The sequence below is a fragment of the Oryzias latipes genome, chromosome 14 (assembly GCF_002234675.1).
Source record: "Oryzias latipes chromosome 14, ASM223467v1".
NCBI classification, from domain to species: Eukaryota; Metazoa; Chordata; class Actinopteri; order Beloniformes; family Adrianichthyidae; genus Oryzias; species Oryzias latipes.
Genome location: NC_019872.2, coordinates 18285037 through 18302360, shown reverse-complemented (window position 1 = coordinate 18302360; position 17324 = coordinate 18285037). Strand labels below are relative to the sequence as shown.

Below are 17324 nucleotides of genomic sequence, written 5' to 3'. Positions count from 1 at the left end.
GGCAAGTTTATTTAAGCAAGATTATCTGAACCCATGATGTAGCTTAAAAAAAAGGCATTGCATCACTATGCAGATAAAATGTTCATTTTGCCTAAAATAAATGATGGTAATTGTGAGGGAATGAGTCAAATTAAAAAAAAATGTAATTTATTTGTTTTTATAAGCACACAGTTCCTAAAATTGAAAATAATATTTGGACAAAAAATGAGTGGAATTCAGTATTCTTTAAAAAAAAAAAACAAGCAAACCAGTTTGACAACTCTTGGAGTGCCAAAGGTTGTTGTTTTGTTTTATTTTTTTTTTGCAAAACCAACGTATTGCACTGTTGAGAGGAGGATGCTTAACATGTGTAGAGATTTTCCCGTGCTGTCCTCCAGCTATGGTAGGAGTGATCCTGGCAGGTGAGGAAGGATGGTTGCAATTTTGTTATGTAGCCTGGTCTCATTAGAGCAGAGAAGTGTCTCTTTGTCGAGAGCTGGATCTGGAGACAGCCTGAGAAGTTGAAATGAAAGGTAAAAGTTGACTCAGTAGAACCTTTTTGTTGATTACCATAGAGGTAGTTCCAGCACTGACTGCTGCGCCTTCAAGTCTTGTAGCTGGAAGGAATATTTGTTCTTTAAAAATGGTTCTGGGACAGAAAGGGAAAATTTGAAAGCTAGAGTACAATATTTTCTGCACCATAAGGGGCACTTAAAAGCTTTAATTATTTTAAAAAAACGACAGTTCGCCTCATTGACAAATGAATTCTGGTTGTGCTGCATAATATTGAAGCAATTCTGAGAGGTACACAGTGCCCCGTCAAAATGTCTGTCTTTTTTTGCAAGTTGCAAACAAAATTGAGGGTTATTGTAAAAAACACTCAAACACAAAGTGTAGCAGTGTTGGACTGTGTTTTTTTTTTTTTTTTTTACATGTTATTAACATGTTATTGTAGTTAAAGTCACATTTGTTTTAGCGGTATCAGTCTCTTTTTCTATGTGTTACTAACATTGTTGGAAGTTACAGGTATTGTGAAAATGCCAACACAGCTGACATGTATCGGTGTTGGACATTTTTTTTAATTAGCGCACTTGTGTTTGTTTTTTTTGCAAGTTGCAAACAAGGTTCGGTGTTTTTGTCAGTACGCTAATGCAGCTACTGTGTAGTTGTGTTGGACTGTGTTTCTTTTTTATGTGGTACTAACAAGGTTGGAAATTTCTGTAGTCAAAGTAACGTTTGTTTTAGCAGCATCAATCTGTTACTTTTACGTGTTACTTACAACGTTGGGAGTTACGGTAATGTTAATGTGAATGAAATTTTTATGAAAACACTGGTTCCTCCCATTCTAAGATTCAAAATAGAGGAAACCAGACAAATATGTAAGTGCAGGTGAAAAATATGTGTAGCCCTAAGGTTAGGGGCATAGCTACGGGGGGGTGGGGGTGGGGGGCTGCCCCCCAGCAAAAAGACCCCCCCCCCTGAATTTTCAAATGAATATTTGTCTCCTTATTGACAAAAATTAGGAATTCATTAATACAAACATCCTCAGGCATTCATAATAGCACCTCAGCTAAAAGAACAACTGTTGTAATATTGATAACAACAATAAAACTGATTGAAATATGTATTTGTACCCCTTCTAGTCTTCTGCCCCCCCCCCCCCCCCCATATAAAATGTTCTAGCTCCGCCACTGCCTGGGGCATGCCGTCATATGTTTTTTTTTGTCCATGCTCATGTAACACACTTGAAAAAAGTCCAGAAGACAACAAAACTGAAGTGACAAAAATAACATTAGAGCTACATCCCCAACTAATTTACTAAGATTAAAAGGCAAATAAGGTACATTTAGTTAACTTTCAAGTTTATTTATCTGGAATAAGCAAACACAAGTTATACATTATTTATGAGAGATTTAGAATTGTAATCATTGTAAAAATTATGATTCTGACCAAAACTCTGTTGATAGTAGCTTATCTTCCATAGACAAGTTGTCATAGTAATGTATCAGCCAGCATGCATGGAGTTCCCTTAGAGGTTTCTTGTCACTTTCTGTATCTAAACGCTCCTCCCATAGAAAAAAGCACACTTCCCCAAACATCACAAAATATTCCTACAGTCTGCCATCTTTTTATTTATTTATTTTTTTGTTCAAATCATCAGGCAGAGATAGGAATTTTACATTACAGTGGCCACATCTTTGGTTATTTTGCTAAAAATACCTGAACGTAGGACGCACAATTCACTATTAAAGTTTTCTTGATTCCAAAAAGAGTAGTTTTTGAAATCTTGTCACTATCAAAATGAAAACTCACTAGCAATTAGCAGACTTGTGGTTTGCCTTGTAAAATCCACAATCAAACAAAGTAAATGTGCACTTTATGAAACACTGGAGAAATTCTGCAAGATCCGTGAGAAATACACTATTTCATGTAGCTACTTGATGGGAGAAAATCCATGAAAAACACCCCATGTTTGAAGCATTTCATACGTTTAAAAGCATGTGATTTAAGGCCTTATGCCTTAGAGTGTAACAAAAATAATACTAATTTAAATAATAATAAAACTGTTTTCTTTTTATTCTATTTTTTTTGTAGATTTTTATGTACACTTCATTAAAACACAAAGGATCAACAAAAATACTTCCTCTATAAAAAAAATGTTAATTAAACAGTTTGAAGTTTTAGATTTTTTTTCAGAAATTTAATGTAATTTAATTGCCAAATAGTTTGTTGTTGTTATTTTTTTTTTCAACATTAAGGCAACAAAAAGTGCCTTCTTTCAGCAGTTTGATGTTTTTTTTATTTCCCACATTAAAACTGTGCCACGGCAGCACGTCCTCAGCCTTTTGCGGGTGGAAACCATCTGGACGGTTGTGCGAACACAGCATGAGGTGAGGAGTTTGAAGTGGAGCGCTGCTTCTTCAGTAAACTTCCCTTCTTGGTCAATCCACGGACGCCTTGATTGTATTTGGAAATATGTCAGCTTGGATTGTGTCTGCTCCACTTTCCTCTGTTTGTGGATTTTCCTCAACTGGATGTTTTTTTTTTCTTTAAACTAATCATTTGGGAAGGAACATACTCTGTAGAGCTTTGGTAGTGGTACACCACAGGTAAAGGAAAAAAATGTTGTGAACTTCTGAAAGGTTAGCCCGGTTATTACTTAGGTCAAACCTTCCTGCGGTGCAGCAACTAAAAGGAATTTTTTTTTATTTTTTGTGCCATCAATGATTCTCTGCTTCAATCGTATTTGTCTGTTGAGATTTGAGGGTCTGTGTAAAGTGTTGAGTGCGCTGCCCGACTACTTTAACAAAAGTCATTTCTCACAAAAACAACAACCTTCAACATGGAAATCACCAGGAGACCTTTTTGATTTCAAAGCAGCTGACCAAAACCGAAAGAAAAAAAAAAAAAAACTCTCACTGGACTTGCTAACCTCTTGTTCCTCCATTTGATTTTATGCTGATTTGTGATCTGCTGGAATCGGCTTGTAGTCTTAAGGGTCTACCACACCATCTGGGATGGCAGATGATAGCCAAGTTTTTTAGAGAAAAAGCGCTGAGATGCAGGAAATGTCACTCCTGGTTGTGTTGAGCACTTCTAATTTATCCATTTTGCAGCTCAGGTAGTGAGCTTTTGTCAGACATGGAGTGTTGTTAGAAATCTCACATGATCTAGCAGAGAAAAGTGTCAGAACAATCCCCACTTTGCCATCAGGTCGGAGCACTTTGAGAGGCAGAAAAGGAGTTGGATGCCGTCACATAAAATTCACTGCTCAGGAATGTGAAACGACAAAGAGGTGAGGATATTCAGCTGATGAGGAATTGTCAGGTAAATGCAACCTTTACAGGAAAAATGATGTTAAAGTCAGTAAACAAAAAAATGGGAACACCAATTTAGTGGGCTGCCAGGCACAGTGCCATCTGGAAGACAGGCATGAGGCCAACTGGAAGACATTAAGTCATGAGTGTCATCAACCATAACAATCATGTCACTATCAAAGCAAGCCTGTTCATTGTATAAGTGACTAAAATGGCAGAGGGACAGTCCTGGGCACCAAAACATTATGAAATTAATTAAGGTTTCATGTTTAAATAGCCGTTTAAAAAAAAAAGCTCTCTTATTTCAAAAGAACAATCACGCTTACATCAAAAAAAGAATTGAGTGTGTCCACTTTTAAAGTGCAGTTAAATCAGTTTATTCACATGATAATACAGTAAATTGAATTTTCAATTCAACTTGACACATTTTGAAAAAAAAACAAATGCTTTTATTTAACACAAAAGCACACCAAATAAGAAAAAACATAGAACACTAAGGGTTGTGTTTACCCTTAGCAAAAAGTATTACACTTGAAGTTTATTTTATTAAAAAATACTTGAGTATAAGTGCAGCACATATACTATAGACGATGTTCGTATAGTGTAGAAAGTATACTAACTAATACTTATCCAGACTAAAAGGTAAACTTCAAGTAAACTGCCTCACTTTAATATAGACTCAGGACCAAGTTACAGAGTCACTAAATACATTTTGCACGTTCCATGAATGAAATCTCAGTCTTTAACCCTTGTGATATCCTAGGCACTTTAACGTTGGGAGTTGGGTCATCTAGACCAGTGGTCCCCAACCTTTTTGTCACCGCGGACCGGTACAACGCAAGGCACGTTTACCACGGACCGGTGGGGGATGGGGGGTTGAGGTGCAACGCAAGGTGTGTATCACGGGAAGTTTGGTGTCGCGACTTTGGCGTGCGTTAAGTGTGACGGATGTAACAGAGACAATCCGGTCACTTTTCAAAATAACACGTTTTTTTCGAAAAAAAAACAATAAAATGGAAATTATTTTATCTTTCTGTGCGTCCCGGTGCCAAAATTTCCCGCAGCCCGGTACCGGTCCGCGGCCCGGTGGTTGGGGACCACTGATCTAGACCCACTAGACAGTGTGCTGAACCTTTCTTCTTCAATGATTTGTGATCTTCACTGGTGTCCATGAATTACAGGAAATCCTCTCCACCTTTATCCACCTTTGTCATGGTAGGGAGAACACGTTAATGTAAGGGTGGGGTCATCTAAGATAGCACAAGGGTTAAGTATGTCTCGCATTCGTCGTTTTGAGCAAATGTCTACCTAGGGTTTCTGCTGACTGGCCTTTACGTGAATTTGGTTTTGAGTTTTTTATACGCAAATATTATGCAAATATTGTGCAAATCGTATGCAATTGTGAGTGATTTTTTTAGAGATGCATACGAAAATGTGTGGTTTTCCATGACTGTTCCACGTATGTGTAACGGATTTTTTACACATGACCCACTGATATATAAATTTTATATTGTGTATATGGCACACGTATCATGTTAAAATAACACAATTGACGCACAAATCACAAATGAATTGCAAATACAGAGCAAAATAATCATGCACGGTTCATGTTCTAAATGTATGTGTTCTTTGCATGTTTTATTTGTACTTCTACATCTACATCTCCATTATTAGTCTGACTCAATGAGGCAGACCGATTGCAATATAAACCGGACGCACCGTACTGCTCAGTGGAAACAAGGCTTAAAATACACTACTTTTTGCTTAAAAAAGGGATAAAAGAATTACAAAATTTGCATGTGAGTTGGATTAAACTGCTCAGGGATTGAATTCCACCTAACTTCTCTTTTTTTTTAAACACAATGTGGACTCGCTGCTTGCATTTCATTGATCAGCTGTTGCCCACTGCATCGATTAGGTAACAGTTAGTGTGTCAATTACCTGCACTTCTAACTTAAATGGAAGAATTGAATATATGTTTTAATTTTTTAATGTAAAAGTAATGTTTTTACAGTCTTAGATCTGGATGGAATATTGTTTTCTATGAGCTGCTGCACTTTTTTGTAAATTTGTTTACATTCACTGGTGGAGCTTTGGATATTTTTCATCATTCTTACATTTCTAAGTTGTGAATGTGCTGAGCACCTTGCTTTTTTATATTAGATACATTCAGATGCAATTAAAACCACTTCTTTGGGATTAAAATGATGTAATGCTTGACATGGGCATTGATTTTTTTCTTTTTTTTACCCAAGACAGGCAGTTGTTGGTGAGCTGGCATTTTTTAACAGAGTTCAAAGTGAATTAAATTACTCCTGCATTGTGAAAACAGTAGCTAAAAGAGTCTTGAGTATGTATTGGCGCAGTCTGACTAATCCCTGATCCATAAGAGCCTTTATTGATTTGTATAGTTAAGCAGTGCATCAGTAATACAAACCCAATAAACAGCACACACAGCGGACAACATCAAATTGAACAAGACATAATTACAGTAGTCTGTGCATCCAGTGATGCACCACGCATGACAACATTTTTAAAAAATGCTTTCTGGAGCATCGAAGCTTGATTTTCCTCCTCTTCATCAATTACCAGTTGCACTCTGAACACACTGACATTGATGAACCCAATAAATGGAAGAATGGGGAAAAAAAAGACCAAATTCTTTAGGAAGAAGGATTGCAAATCAAAGATGACGCTGAAATAATGGGCCATAATTGAGGAGTTAGAAGGTTTAAAAATCAAACATGGTAATTACAGGGTTTGGCCTTCCCAGAAATATTGGGACCATGACAGAAATTCCTTTATTGTTGAAAACTACATGTAAAGATAATAGTAAAGTTACATAATGAGGGGAAAAAAGGTAAATGCCCTCTTATTATTGGGAAGCTTAATGGGCTCTCTCTATCTAGCTAAATGAATCAGGGTACTGCTCATCTCTCTGAATTGATGATATTTTGGCAGGTCGGTAAGCATTTATTCCTGAGGGCAGGCTACATAGCATAGGTTATTTTAAAAATACATTGCTTCCTCACTCAGCACACAATACGGTAATAGAGAAATAATGAGTCTCATGGTTGTGAGATTTTGTATTACATTTTTATTTGATTACTCAGCTGAAACAATCCACCTCAGTTTTCTCATTAGTTTTATGTTGGAGCTCAAAAAGATATAATTTTATGATCCAACATTAATTTTTACCTAAAATGAATAAAACTGAGCAAGGGAAACTTTTGGAAAGAAAAGAACCACCCTGGTATTTGGTCCTTTCCTTTAAGTATCTCTTTTTATGTTTCCTCTAGGCCTGCTTTAGGTTTGTGTAACTTGTTTACAAAAAATAATGTCTTCCTGCTGTACAGCTTCATAGAATTTCTTTTTCTCCTTTTGCACACTGAAAGTTCAGTTATTTTTTTAAACTTCTCCTAAATTTTAACTAATGTTATTACTTTTGAGGAAAAAAGGTACTACAGCACTTTAACATCCTCAAAATCTTGACCCAATTTGTCTTTGTCATTTACAGGACGATCTTCAGATGACCTCATGGAACTAAATTCCCGAGTCCTACTGTTGTTGGTCGTGCTGCTGCACTGTGGTCCTGCTAAAGGCAGTATCCTGTACCGAGTCCAGGAGGAGCAGCCTCCAAACACCCTTATTGGTAGTTTGGCAGCAGACCATGGACTGCCAGATTCAGGTCACCTCTACAAGCTAGAGGTCGGTGCCCCTTATCTTCGTGTCGATGGAAAAACGGGAGACATTTTCACCACGGAGATTCCCATAGACAGAGAGACCCTGAGGGACTGTCGGTCCCTTGTTAAGGGCAAGCCCTGCTATCTGGAGTTTGAAGTATCTGTGACAGATCTGTTACAAAACCCGAGCCCCCGACTTATTGAAGGACGCATTGAAGTACAAGACATTAATGACAACACCCCACAATTTCCCTTGTCTGTGCTCACCATCTCTGTCCCAGAGAACACAATCATGGGGGCATTATTCTCCATCCCTCTGGCTACAGACAGGGACTCAGAAAGGAATGGAGTTGCTGACTATGCGCTGACTGCAGGGCCAGATGCAGCCACCTTATTTGGTTTACAAGTGGCTGATGACAGGGGAGGGAAGCTCCCACAACTCATCGTCCTTGGCAACCTAGATCGGGAGCTAAAAGATTCTTATGACCTCACCATCAAAGCAGTGGATGGCGGGAACCCTCAGCGCTACAGCCAAGCTTTGCTTAGAGTAGTAGTGACGGATGCCAATGACAACTCTCCCAAGTTTGAACACCCCTCGTATGAGGCAGAAGTTTCAGAAAACAGTCCAGTGGGCCACTCTGTACTGCAGGTAAGAGTAGAAATATGAATGCATGCTTACACCATTATCATCCTTTTAGATGCAGTTCTTGTAACAATATTATAGTTTACGGTATCTTTCAGAAAATGTGGTTTGATAGTGTAGGTGTAAAATAAAAATAAAGAGCAGTTTCATCTTTCAAAAACTTGTTTCTAAACATAATGTGTTGAACTATTTATTTCAAAATCAACAAGTATTGAAAAACATTTAAATGTTGGATCAAACCCAACAAACTGGTTAAAATGTATCCCTTTAACCAGCGTCTATGTTTGCATTTCAGGTCAAAGCAGATGACTCCGACATGGGCCCTAATGGAGAAATTGAATACTCTCTTCACCAAGCAGTAGACCCTGTGCCAAAACTCCTACGGATTGATAGGACTACTGGAATTATCTATGTAAAAGGACCACTCGACAGAGAAGAAATAAACAGCCTTTCCTTTTACGTGGTAGCAAGGGATAAGGGTCCTCAACCTAAAAGCTCCAAGACATTCGTAACCATTGAAGTGACGGATCAAAACGACAATGCCCCGGCTGTGGAGATTCGTGGGATTGGTCTTGTGACTCACAGTGAAGGGATAGCCAATATTTCAGAAGACATGCCAGTGGGGACAGCTGTTGCTTTGGTGCAAGTGTCTGACAAAGACGAAGGTGAGAATGCTGTGGTCACTTGTGTTGTAGCAGGAGACGTGCCTTTTCAGCTGCGCCCTGCCAGCGACTCAACCAGTGACAACAAAAGAAAATATTTCTTACAAACTACCACTCCTCTTGACTATGAAAGAGTCAAAGAATACAGAGTGGAAATCGTTGCTGTGGATTCAGGAAACCCAGCACTCTCCAGTACAAATTCCTTAAAAGTGCAGGTGACTGATGTAAATGATAACTCTCCAGTGTTTTCCCCTACCATTTTTGAGGTTGACTTTGCTGAAGAAAACCAACCAGGGGAAACAATTTTGGATGTTACAGCCACAGATGCTGACAGTGGCACTAATGCTGAACTGTTTTACAACATTGTTGGGGACTCATATATCAAAGGTTTGTTTGAAATTGACCCAAACACAGGGGAAGTAAAAGCCCGAACCCCACTCGACCGGGAACATAAAGAAAGATATGAGTTTCGTGTCACTGCAGCAGATAAAGGTTCACCAGTTCATAAAGGAACAGCAACTGTGGTGATAAAAGTCCTTGACTGCAATGACAATGACCCCAAGTTCATGCTTAGTGGCTACAGCTTTTCAGTTCTAGAAAACATGCCTCCTCTCAGTCCTGTTGGCATGGTAACAGTCCTGGATATGGATAAAGGGGAGAATGCTCACGTTCACCTCTCTGTTGAACCCGATGGAGGGAAGTTTGTGGTTCAAAATGGAACAGGTACCATTCTCTCAAGCATCTCATTTGACCGGGAAAAAGAAAGTAGTTATACATTCCGTCTCAAAGCGGTGGATGGTGGAGAACCACCCAGGTCTTCATATGTTGGTGTTACCATTAATGTTCTGGATGAAAATGACAACGATCCTGTGGTCACTAAACCTTCAAATTCCTCCTTTAGACAGTTGTCACCTGTAGCTTCTCCAGATAGTCATGTTGACGTAGTAGAGGCAGAGGACTTGGACAGTGGGCCGAATGCAGATCTGGTCTTCAGTATTGCTGGGGGAAACCCATACCAACTCTTTCGCATCTCGCCCTCTAGTGGAGAGATCACATTGGCAAAGGAGATGACCCGCAAGCATGGTGGACTACATCGTCTCGTGGTGCGAGTGAGTGACCGGGGCAAGCCTCCACGCCATGCCACAGCCCTAGTTCACATTTATGTCAATGAAACCATCTCAAATGTCAGCTTAGTGGAAGCCTTGGTTGGACACAGTCTGTACACTCCCTTGGACAGAGACATTGCTGGTGACCCTGAAAGCAGTTTTGCTGCACAGCGTAGTAACATTTTGTTTGGAAGTCTTGCTGGAGTGGCGGGTGTTGTCATTTTGATCTTGGCAGTTGTATTTATTCGCCATCGTATTCAAAGGGAAACAAAGAGTGGCTACCAAGCTGGCAAAAAAGAAACAAAAGACTTATATGCACCAAAGCAGGCACCGAAAAATGCCAAGGGCAAACGAGGAAAAAAGGGCAAACTTCACAAGTCCCCAAAACCGCTGGGGGAAGAAGAAGAGGTCAGCCTTCAAAAAAGTCTCAAGTTTAACCTTGATGGAGTCAGCGACAGCCCCAGGATACACCTTCCCTTAACATATTCACCGGGAAGCCCTGACATAGGGAGACACTACCGCTCCAACTCACCTTTACCATCCATCCAGTTGCAAGCCCAATCACCCTCAGGCTCTCAGAAGCACCAGGCGGTCCAGGATCTTCCTGCTACCAACACTTTTGTTGGAACCGGAGGAGACGACAACTCAACCGGCTCAGACCAGTACTCTGACTACAGCTACAAGACCAGCCAATCCAAGTATAACAACAAACAGGTAAGGTAAATCACAGCAAATCTAGCTGCAGTGACAATGCTCACTGGTGTGCTGCATCATATGGTAATACAGGGAAGTTTTAGTACTCGCATACACCATTCCTGTTGTGTAAAGTAACTTTTTAAAGACATTTTAAAGCTTAAAGAAAACTCTCACTTTGCACTATGCAAGTCAGTCACAGTAATTTTCTGCAATTTTCTGAGAAAAATAATTTTTCAGTAACGTGAATGGAATTTGTTGTCATAGTGCCATTATTCAGGATTGTAAAATGGAGGATTGAACTTCAACATTTACTGCAGATTTTATTCCTTTTTTTATTTTCTATTTTATTCACTGCAGAACTGTTCAGATTATAAGGCTTCAGAGTGAAAGAGGACGTCTACTTCAACTTCTAACTCATATAAATTGACTAGATTGAGATAAAATTTTATTTTTGTTCTTGTAGCTGAAAATTTAAAGACTCACTCAGATGAATCACAAGCTTTTGGTGTTTTAAACATGTTCTTGTAGCATTTTTTTTTATAATCCTCCAATGGAGGATTTGGAGACAAGTGTTCAATGTGAATGTGCTTTACAAATTAAGCAGATAAGATAAAAGAAAAAGTCAACACTGTCACTTTGATTGCAACCATAGTGACATACCGTTTCCCTTCTCTATAACTTGTCTGGTGTTAATGTTAAAATTGAAGACAAGAGTATTTTGTCCATTTGTCAATCAACCAAGATTGCCTGTCAAATTCTTTTAATTTATTTCTTTATTTTTGGTGGCTAGTTGGTAGTGGAGTCAATCCGGCAAGGTCCATTTCTCTGTTAGTTCTTTCCGCTCTCCTGCCTGACCTCCAGTGCTCTGATCTCTGCAGGTCACTTTTTCTTATCTCTTTGCTCCTTATGCTCTTATCTCCTCTTATCTGTACAACATTTGGCAAGACTCAAATCGCCATGAAAACAGAAATATTATTAGACTCAGAGGGGATTAGATGGAGGGAAAAAAATACAGAGTCTGGGGATAAAAAAAACTAGTAAAAAAAACAAAAACTAGTGTGTCTCAGGATTTTTGTACCATTTGCAAAAGTGTGAATATGCATGTTGGACTAGACAAGTTTAAAAGTGCATTTTTTGTGAAGAAAGGGATTAGGCTTCTACTATTATCCTTAAATAGTTTAACTTGCAATATAATGCAGAAGAAAAAAAATGTCCAGATGTCTTGATCCCCCCCATTTAGACCTCTAAGCTTAAGTTGTTGAAACCGATCCGCCACTTTTCCATTTATTAGAGTACTTATTCATAACGAGTGAGTCAAAAGAGAAAGACAAAACATCCTGTGTCAATTAGAGGTAAAATCTGCTTCATTTAAATTCAAAGATCTTCAAGCTCCTAGCGTAGGGCCTGCCACAACAAACAAGTCACAGATACATGCTGTGATTAGCAACCTAAACATGCCTGATGCCTCTGAACTACACTGAGAAATATTTATTTATGATTTATGCAGCAGCGAGATCTGAGAGTGCTGTATTCGTGTTGCCACAGTGGCATTCAAAGATGGTCATTATTTTGTTCTGAAACTATTTGGCACTGGTGCACGCAGTTTATTTTCATCCGGCAGGAGTTGACACGGGCTTTCAAGATGCTTCCCACGTCACGGTGTCACTGGTAAAACAGTTTGACACTCCCGAAGGCTTTGCAGATAATGTTTGTCACATGAAAATTAGCAAAAATAGAAGGGAAGCATGTAGCTGAGTTCTAAACACGTGTAGGTGACACATCTTCAGAGCCAGCCTCACACTTGACTGGTTGGTAGTTTCAGCAGATGCTGGCTGACAGCTTAGGTGATCACAAGCTTTTTTTGGGTGGAGTCTGTTCAGAGAACAGTCACTGCCGTTCTGTTGACCGACAGCAAAAAGGACCAAAGTGACTGCAAGCCACAGGGCGTGTCTGGATTTCTGTGTGTTGTGCCAATCTGGGGATTTTGCACGTTATATCACTGCTGAGTGGAAGTGCGCTAATTGTAAGCTAAGCACTTGTCAGCTCTGCATATGAGCTTTCTCAATGTGATGCAAAAACGCTCTCGATTGATTGATAGACTGCGTAAAAACACGCACAGATGCTAAAGCTGATGTGACATACCTCAGCAGATGTTGTCTCATGTATGGCATCCCCTCTCACATCAGGAAGAACAGATTGGCCAAAATATATAATTAAAGTAAAAGCCAAGTTATGTGACAGATGCAGAGTAGTGCTGTTGCTTTAATTAACTGTGCTGCTCTGCACAACCAATGACACCCTTTTTTTCAGAATATGGTCAGGTATCCCAGGCTCTTGTTTTATCTAATCTTATCTAAAAGGTTGTGCATTCACAAATACAGATTGGGGAAAAAACGGATTATAAAGTTGAATTTAATGCAACAAAACTTTTTATCAGCTTGCCTGAATGAATCTATAGACATTTGTACAAATTATTTTACAACCACATGTATTTCTTTAAATCTTTAACAGAGAAAATCCATTTTGGACATTTATTCCCCTGCATATATTTTGATAAAAGTCTGAAGCTCAGTTGTGGAATACATAAACATCGTATGCACAAGGAAGGCTCATTGAAGATTCCAGCGCTCCAACAGATGTTTTAAGATGTCCTAATTAGATCACAGTCCTATCTGAGCATGTCTCAGCTATATGTGGAAAGCACTTCTTTGTTTTGTCTCCCCACACTAGGCGCTGGTGCTGCCATCAATTTAGAAACATTTTGATCTTCTCCCAAGACTCCATGGAGAAATTCTCAGCCCTTTAATTGCTTCAGATTAACCCAATCAGGCACAGAGTTTTTGGAATGCATTTCCAGGGACGTAATCTTATGGCTTTCAACTGACATATTTCTTCAGAGGAGAATTGGGGAGCGTGGACATAAAATAAAATGAAATAAAAATAAAATAAAGCCATCTTTTGTCGTGTACTTGTGCCAACATGCCAAAATAAAACACAAAAAACAAACAAACAAGAAAGTCACTTTGAAGACATTTGCCTGTTCAGTATCTTTACAACCACAAGTGTAAGCAGTGCTTTTAATGTACTGTACATGTGTGGAACCAATGAAATTCAGCACCATGGACAGAGCTTCCTTTGCCAACTGTTCCAATGCCTCTGTGCAAATTGAGTAGCTCTGCATTATGTGCATACAGACAGATGATATGCTTGTGTGAGGCAAATAAAGGAGAATCCATTCCTTTGTTGTCCTTTTTTTAAGAAGAAAAACTGTTTGTGATTGCAGTAATTGCTAATTATGTCTTCAAAGTCTTACATCAAAAATATGCTTTAGTGTAAGACTTAAAATCCCGCTAAAGAAAAGAAAAATGTAACTTGCTCACATAAAAGGTGCTTTGGCTCAGCTGGAATTTCAACAGAGACCCTTAAAGTTGCTTTCATTCTGTTTGGACCTGTTTGAGTAATATTGTAATTAAAGTGGGGACACTGGGAATTTTCCTCAGGGTCTTGGCAAGTTAGACTATTCTCAGGTGTATCCCTTATTTTTTGTTATTGAGCCCGGACAGAAAAAGGGGATTTCAAAGGAATAAATATGCATTACTAAACCTTGGATTGAAAAAATGTATACTGTAAAGTCCGTTTATGAGCTGTGTAGGACAATTTTGGTAGAGTTTATGATTCGTTATTACAGAGTATTTCATTTTTGTCATGAATATGTGCATGCCTTGATTTTTTTATTTTATTTTTTTACAAAATTAGAGAAAAGGCAACTTTAAAGGTCACCGAAAAACAAGGATGACCCCCTCCAGTCCATCTGGTGTCCCCTGAAACACTTAACTTAGTTGCAATTTGCATTCTACCTCCATTTTGACCTTTCATTTGAGTTTTAGCAGCAGAGTGGCTCATTTTTAATTTGTTGATTCAGTTTTTTTCTTTTCTTGATTTGCATAGCCGACCAGAAAGGTTTTAAATTTAATTAGGTTTAATAAAGTGTTTATTACTGTTGGATTAACCAACAGTCACAGAAGATTAGAGTGCTTTGTGCGGCTGCAATTTTTGCATGTGGAAAACAAACATTGTTTGTGCATTGTTCTTGTTTGCCCTCTCAGCTCCCTCAAATGTGTGATTTTTCATGACGGTTGCTGAAGAAACCGGTGACTCACCTTAGCCGTTACGGCCGATAATTAGCCCTGTTGGGTCCTCAAAGCTGACACCTTTCTTCACCCTGCACTTAATGAGAGATTAACATTTGAACAAAAGTGGGTGCTGCCAAATATGAGTTGTCATTTGGTATACAGTGTTCATCCTTAATGGAAAAGCTGTAAATTCTCCACGCACAAAAAAAAACAAAACAATAAAAAATATTTTATTCTTTTAAAATAAATGAGCATGACTCTCCTCGGGGTCTATGGTTACCTATAGCATATCCGGTGGATCCTTTGAGCAGAGTGAGTCAGTGTGATTCTTAATTAACCCGCTTCTTTGTTAAGCAGGGCCCACACTTTGTGAACTTTAGGCATCCCTTTGAGCTGGGATTAGCCCAATTTAGTTCAATACAGCTGTTTGAAGTCAGCAGAGGTGTATTTCAGACAAGGCCGGAGGCTAAATTTGCAGTTGTTCTACAAGAATGTGACACATCGTTCCCTCGTACTTGTGCTCAAGACTAGTGGAACTTAGAAATCATTGAAGACATGTCATCTACATTTCAGGCAGGAGTAGCGTAAGCACAGATCGCAGCTGACTTATTTTCCCTATCCTTTTCCATTCCCTTTTCCAGCATGCCTTCCAGTATTTTTCAGATGACACACTCATAGCTCTTTATGCAGCACATGTTTGCCCTGGCTGATTACCCAGAAAAGGAAGGCCAGAAGGAAAATGAAGTAATGCCGGAGTAATTTACCCTGCCCATACTGCATGTTTTCTGCTTACTGTTTTATAGTAGCAAAGTGTGATTCAGTAGATTGTGTTGGCTTTACATTCGTACTGAGTAATTGTGGTGCATTGTTTCCCTTTTTCAGGGCTGCCTTCTAAACGTTTGCCCATACAGCACACGCCTTGGTTTACTAAGCCATTTAAATACAGCCTATATTCAACTAAAAATTTTAGGGAAAGGAAGGATTAGGGAAAGAGATGTGGATTGTCTCTTTGGGGGCTCAGATCATGTGACGTTCGGGCCATAATGTTGGGCTGCGTGATCCATCATCAAGGCCACGGTGTATCAATTGCAGTCACAGAGATGACATGAGCAGATCTGAGCAGGAAGCTAGCACAGGTTTGAGTTATTTTTAACTTGGAGACGGCTGCAGAAGAAGGCAAGGAACGTGTAATGTAATGTACACAGGGTGCATTTTCACCGCTGTGCCTCTTATGTCATGTCCCTTTCCTCCCACGTCCTCCGATAAATACTGTCGGCTCCAGAGTGCGCCTGGATCATACTTTTAACATTCAGGTAACTGTCACTGGAGGTTGAACTCAAACGCAGACACCGGCGGGGGAAATCATTGCAGCCTTATTGCCCTCAACAAGCATTGTGATTCAAACACACAGGGGCAGAGTATGTAGACACCGGCAGATAAAGATAACAGAGGCAACAGAAACAGATCTTGTGCAGCGCGGTCAATGACAAATATAGAATGCCACAAAAGGACTTCCTAAAGTGCTGAAGTCTGCATCTGTTTATCCAAACATATATAACGCTGCACACTGCTTCCACTTTGTTAGGCGTGGAGTTCCACTCATCCTCACACAGTGGCAGAAAGTAAAGCCGTCAGAGCTCTTTCATTTTATTGTGCAGGCGCCTTGCATTAAAATACAGTGTGCTTTTCATTTAATTTTGTTTAGGATGGGTGAACATAAAGGCTCCGCTAGCAACATCCCCCTAACAACAGTAATAAAATTAAAGCATCTGAAAATGTTCTTCATGCATCCTGAAACGATTTGGCGGTAAATTACACAGGAAAATATGCTGACAAAGACATTTTTTCGTATGTATAATGTCACCTTTAAAAAAGACAGGAGAGGAGAAAGTCTTGACAACTCCTTTTGGTGTTTGCAGCACTGTGGAACCTCGTTTCAGAGACTTGTCGCTTCTAAAATGGGACATTATGGGAAGGTTGCCACCTCTATGATTTACTTTACATGCACCATGGACAAGGAGACATTTTCAAAGAAAAGAAATTGGGTTATGAAGCTGTCAGAATGATGTCCCTAATAATCTCAAGGCTAAATTTAACTTGTCTTGGAATTTGCTTGTTGTGGGTGCAGCTGTTTTACTGAAATTGGAAATTATGAGTTGGGAACAAAAGACCACAAGTGAGTTTTTATCTATATACATATTTAAAGTAATTGTACATACAAACCTATTTTAGAAAAAGTCAGCATTAAACTTGAATTTACTTTTAATAAATTTTTTTAATCCCTTTTTATTACGACAGAGTATTAAGGCCGTCAGAAAAATGTATAAATAAATAAATAAAGTCCTACAACATTGTAATGAAATAAGAAAAAGGCCATACATTTATGATAACTTTTTTAAATTTAGGAGATTAAAGTCAGAATTATGAGTAAGAGTAAATATTTTACAATAATGGAGTTATAATTTCATAAGTAAGAGGCTATTCATTTTAAATTTTATAAATTTACGACTTGTTTAGGACTTTATTCTCATAAAATTAATACTTTTTCTTTTAAGGTATTGAGTTTATTTTAGTAGTACATTATCTTTTTTTGTACTTTAATCG

At 38.8% G+C, this 17324-nt stretch overlaps 1 protein-coding gene across 1 annotated transcript in view; it reads left to right on the top strand.

Moving 5' to 3' along the window:
* The window catches only part of LOC101157079 (protocadherin-1), a 124466-nt gene that overhangs the window by 3011 nt on the left and 104131 nt on the right, over positions 1-17324 (top strand). The window contains exons 2-3 of the mRNA XM_011483680.3: positions 7315-8129; positions 8419-10605. Of these exons, the coding sequence (XP_011481982.1) occupies positions 7335-8129; positions 8419-10605 (2982 nt within the window). The 5' untranslated portion in view covers positions 7315-7334. The remainder of the gene's footprint in view (positions 1-7314; positions 8130-8418; positions 10606-17324) is intronic.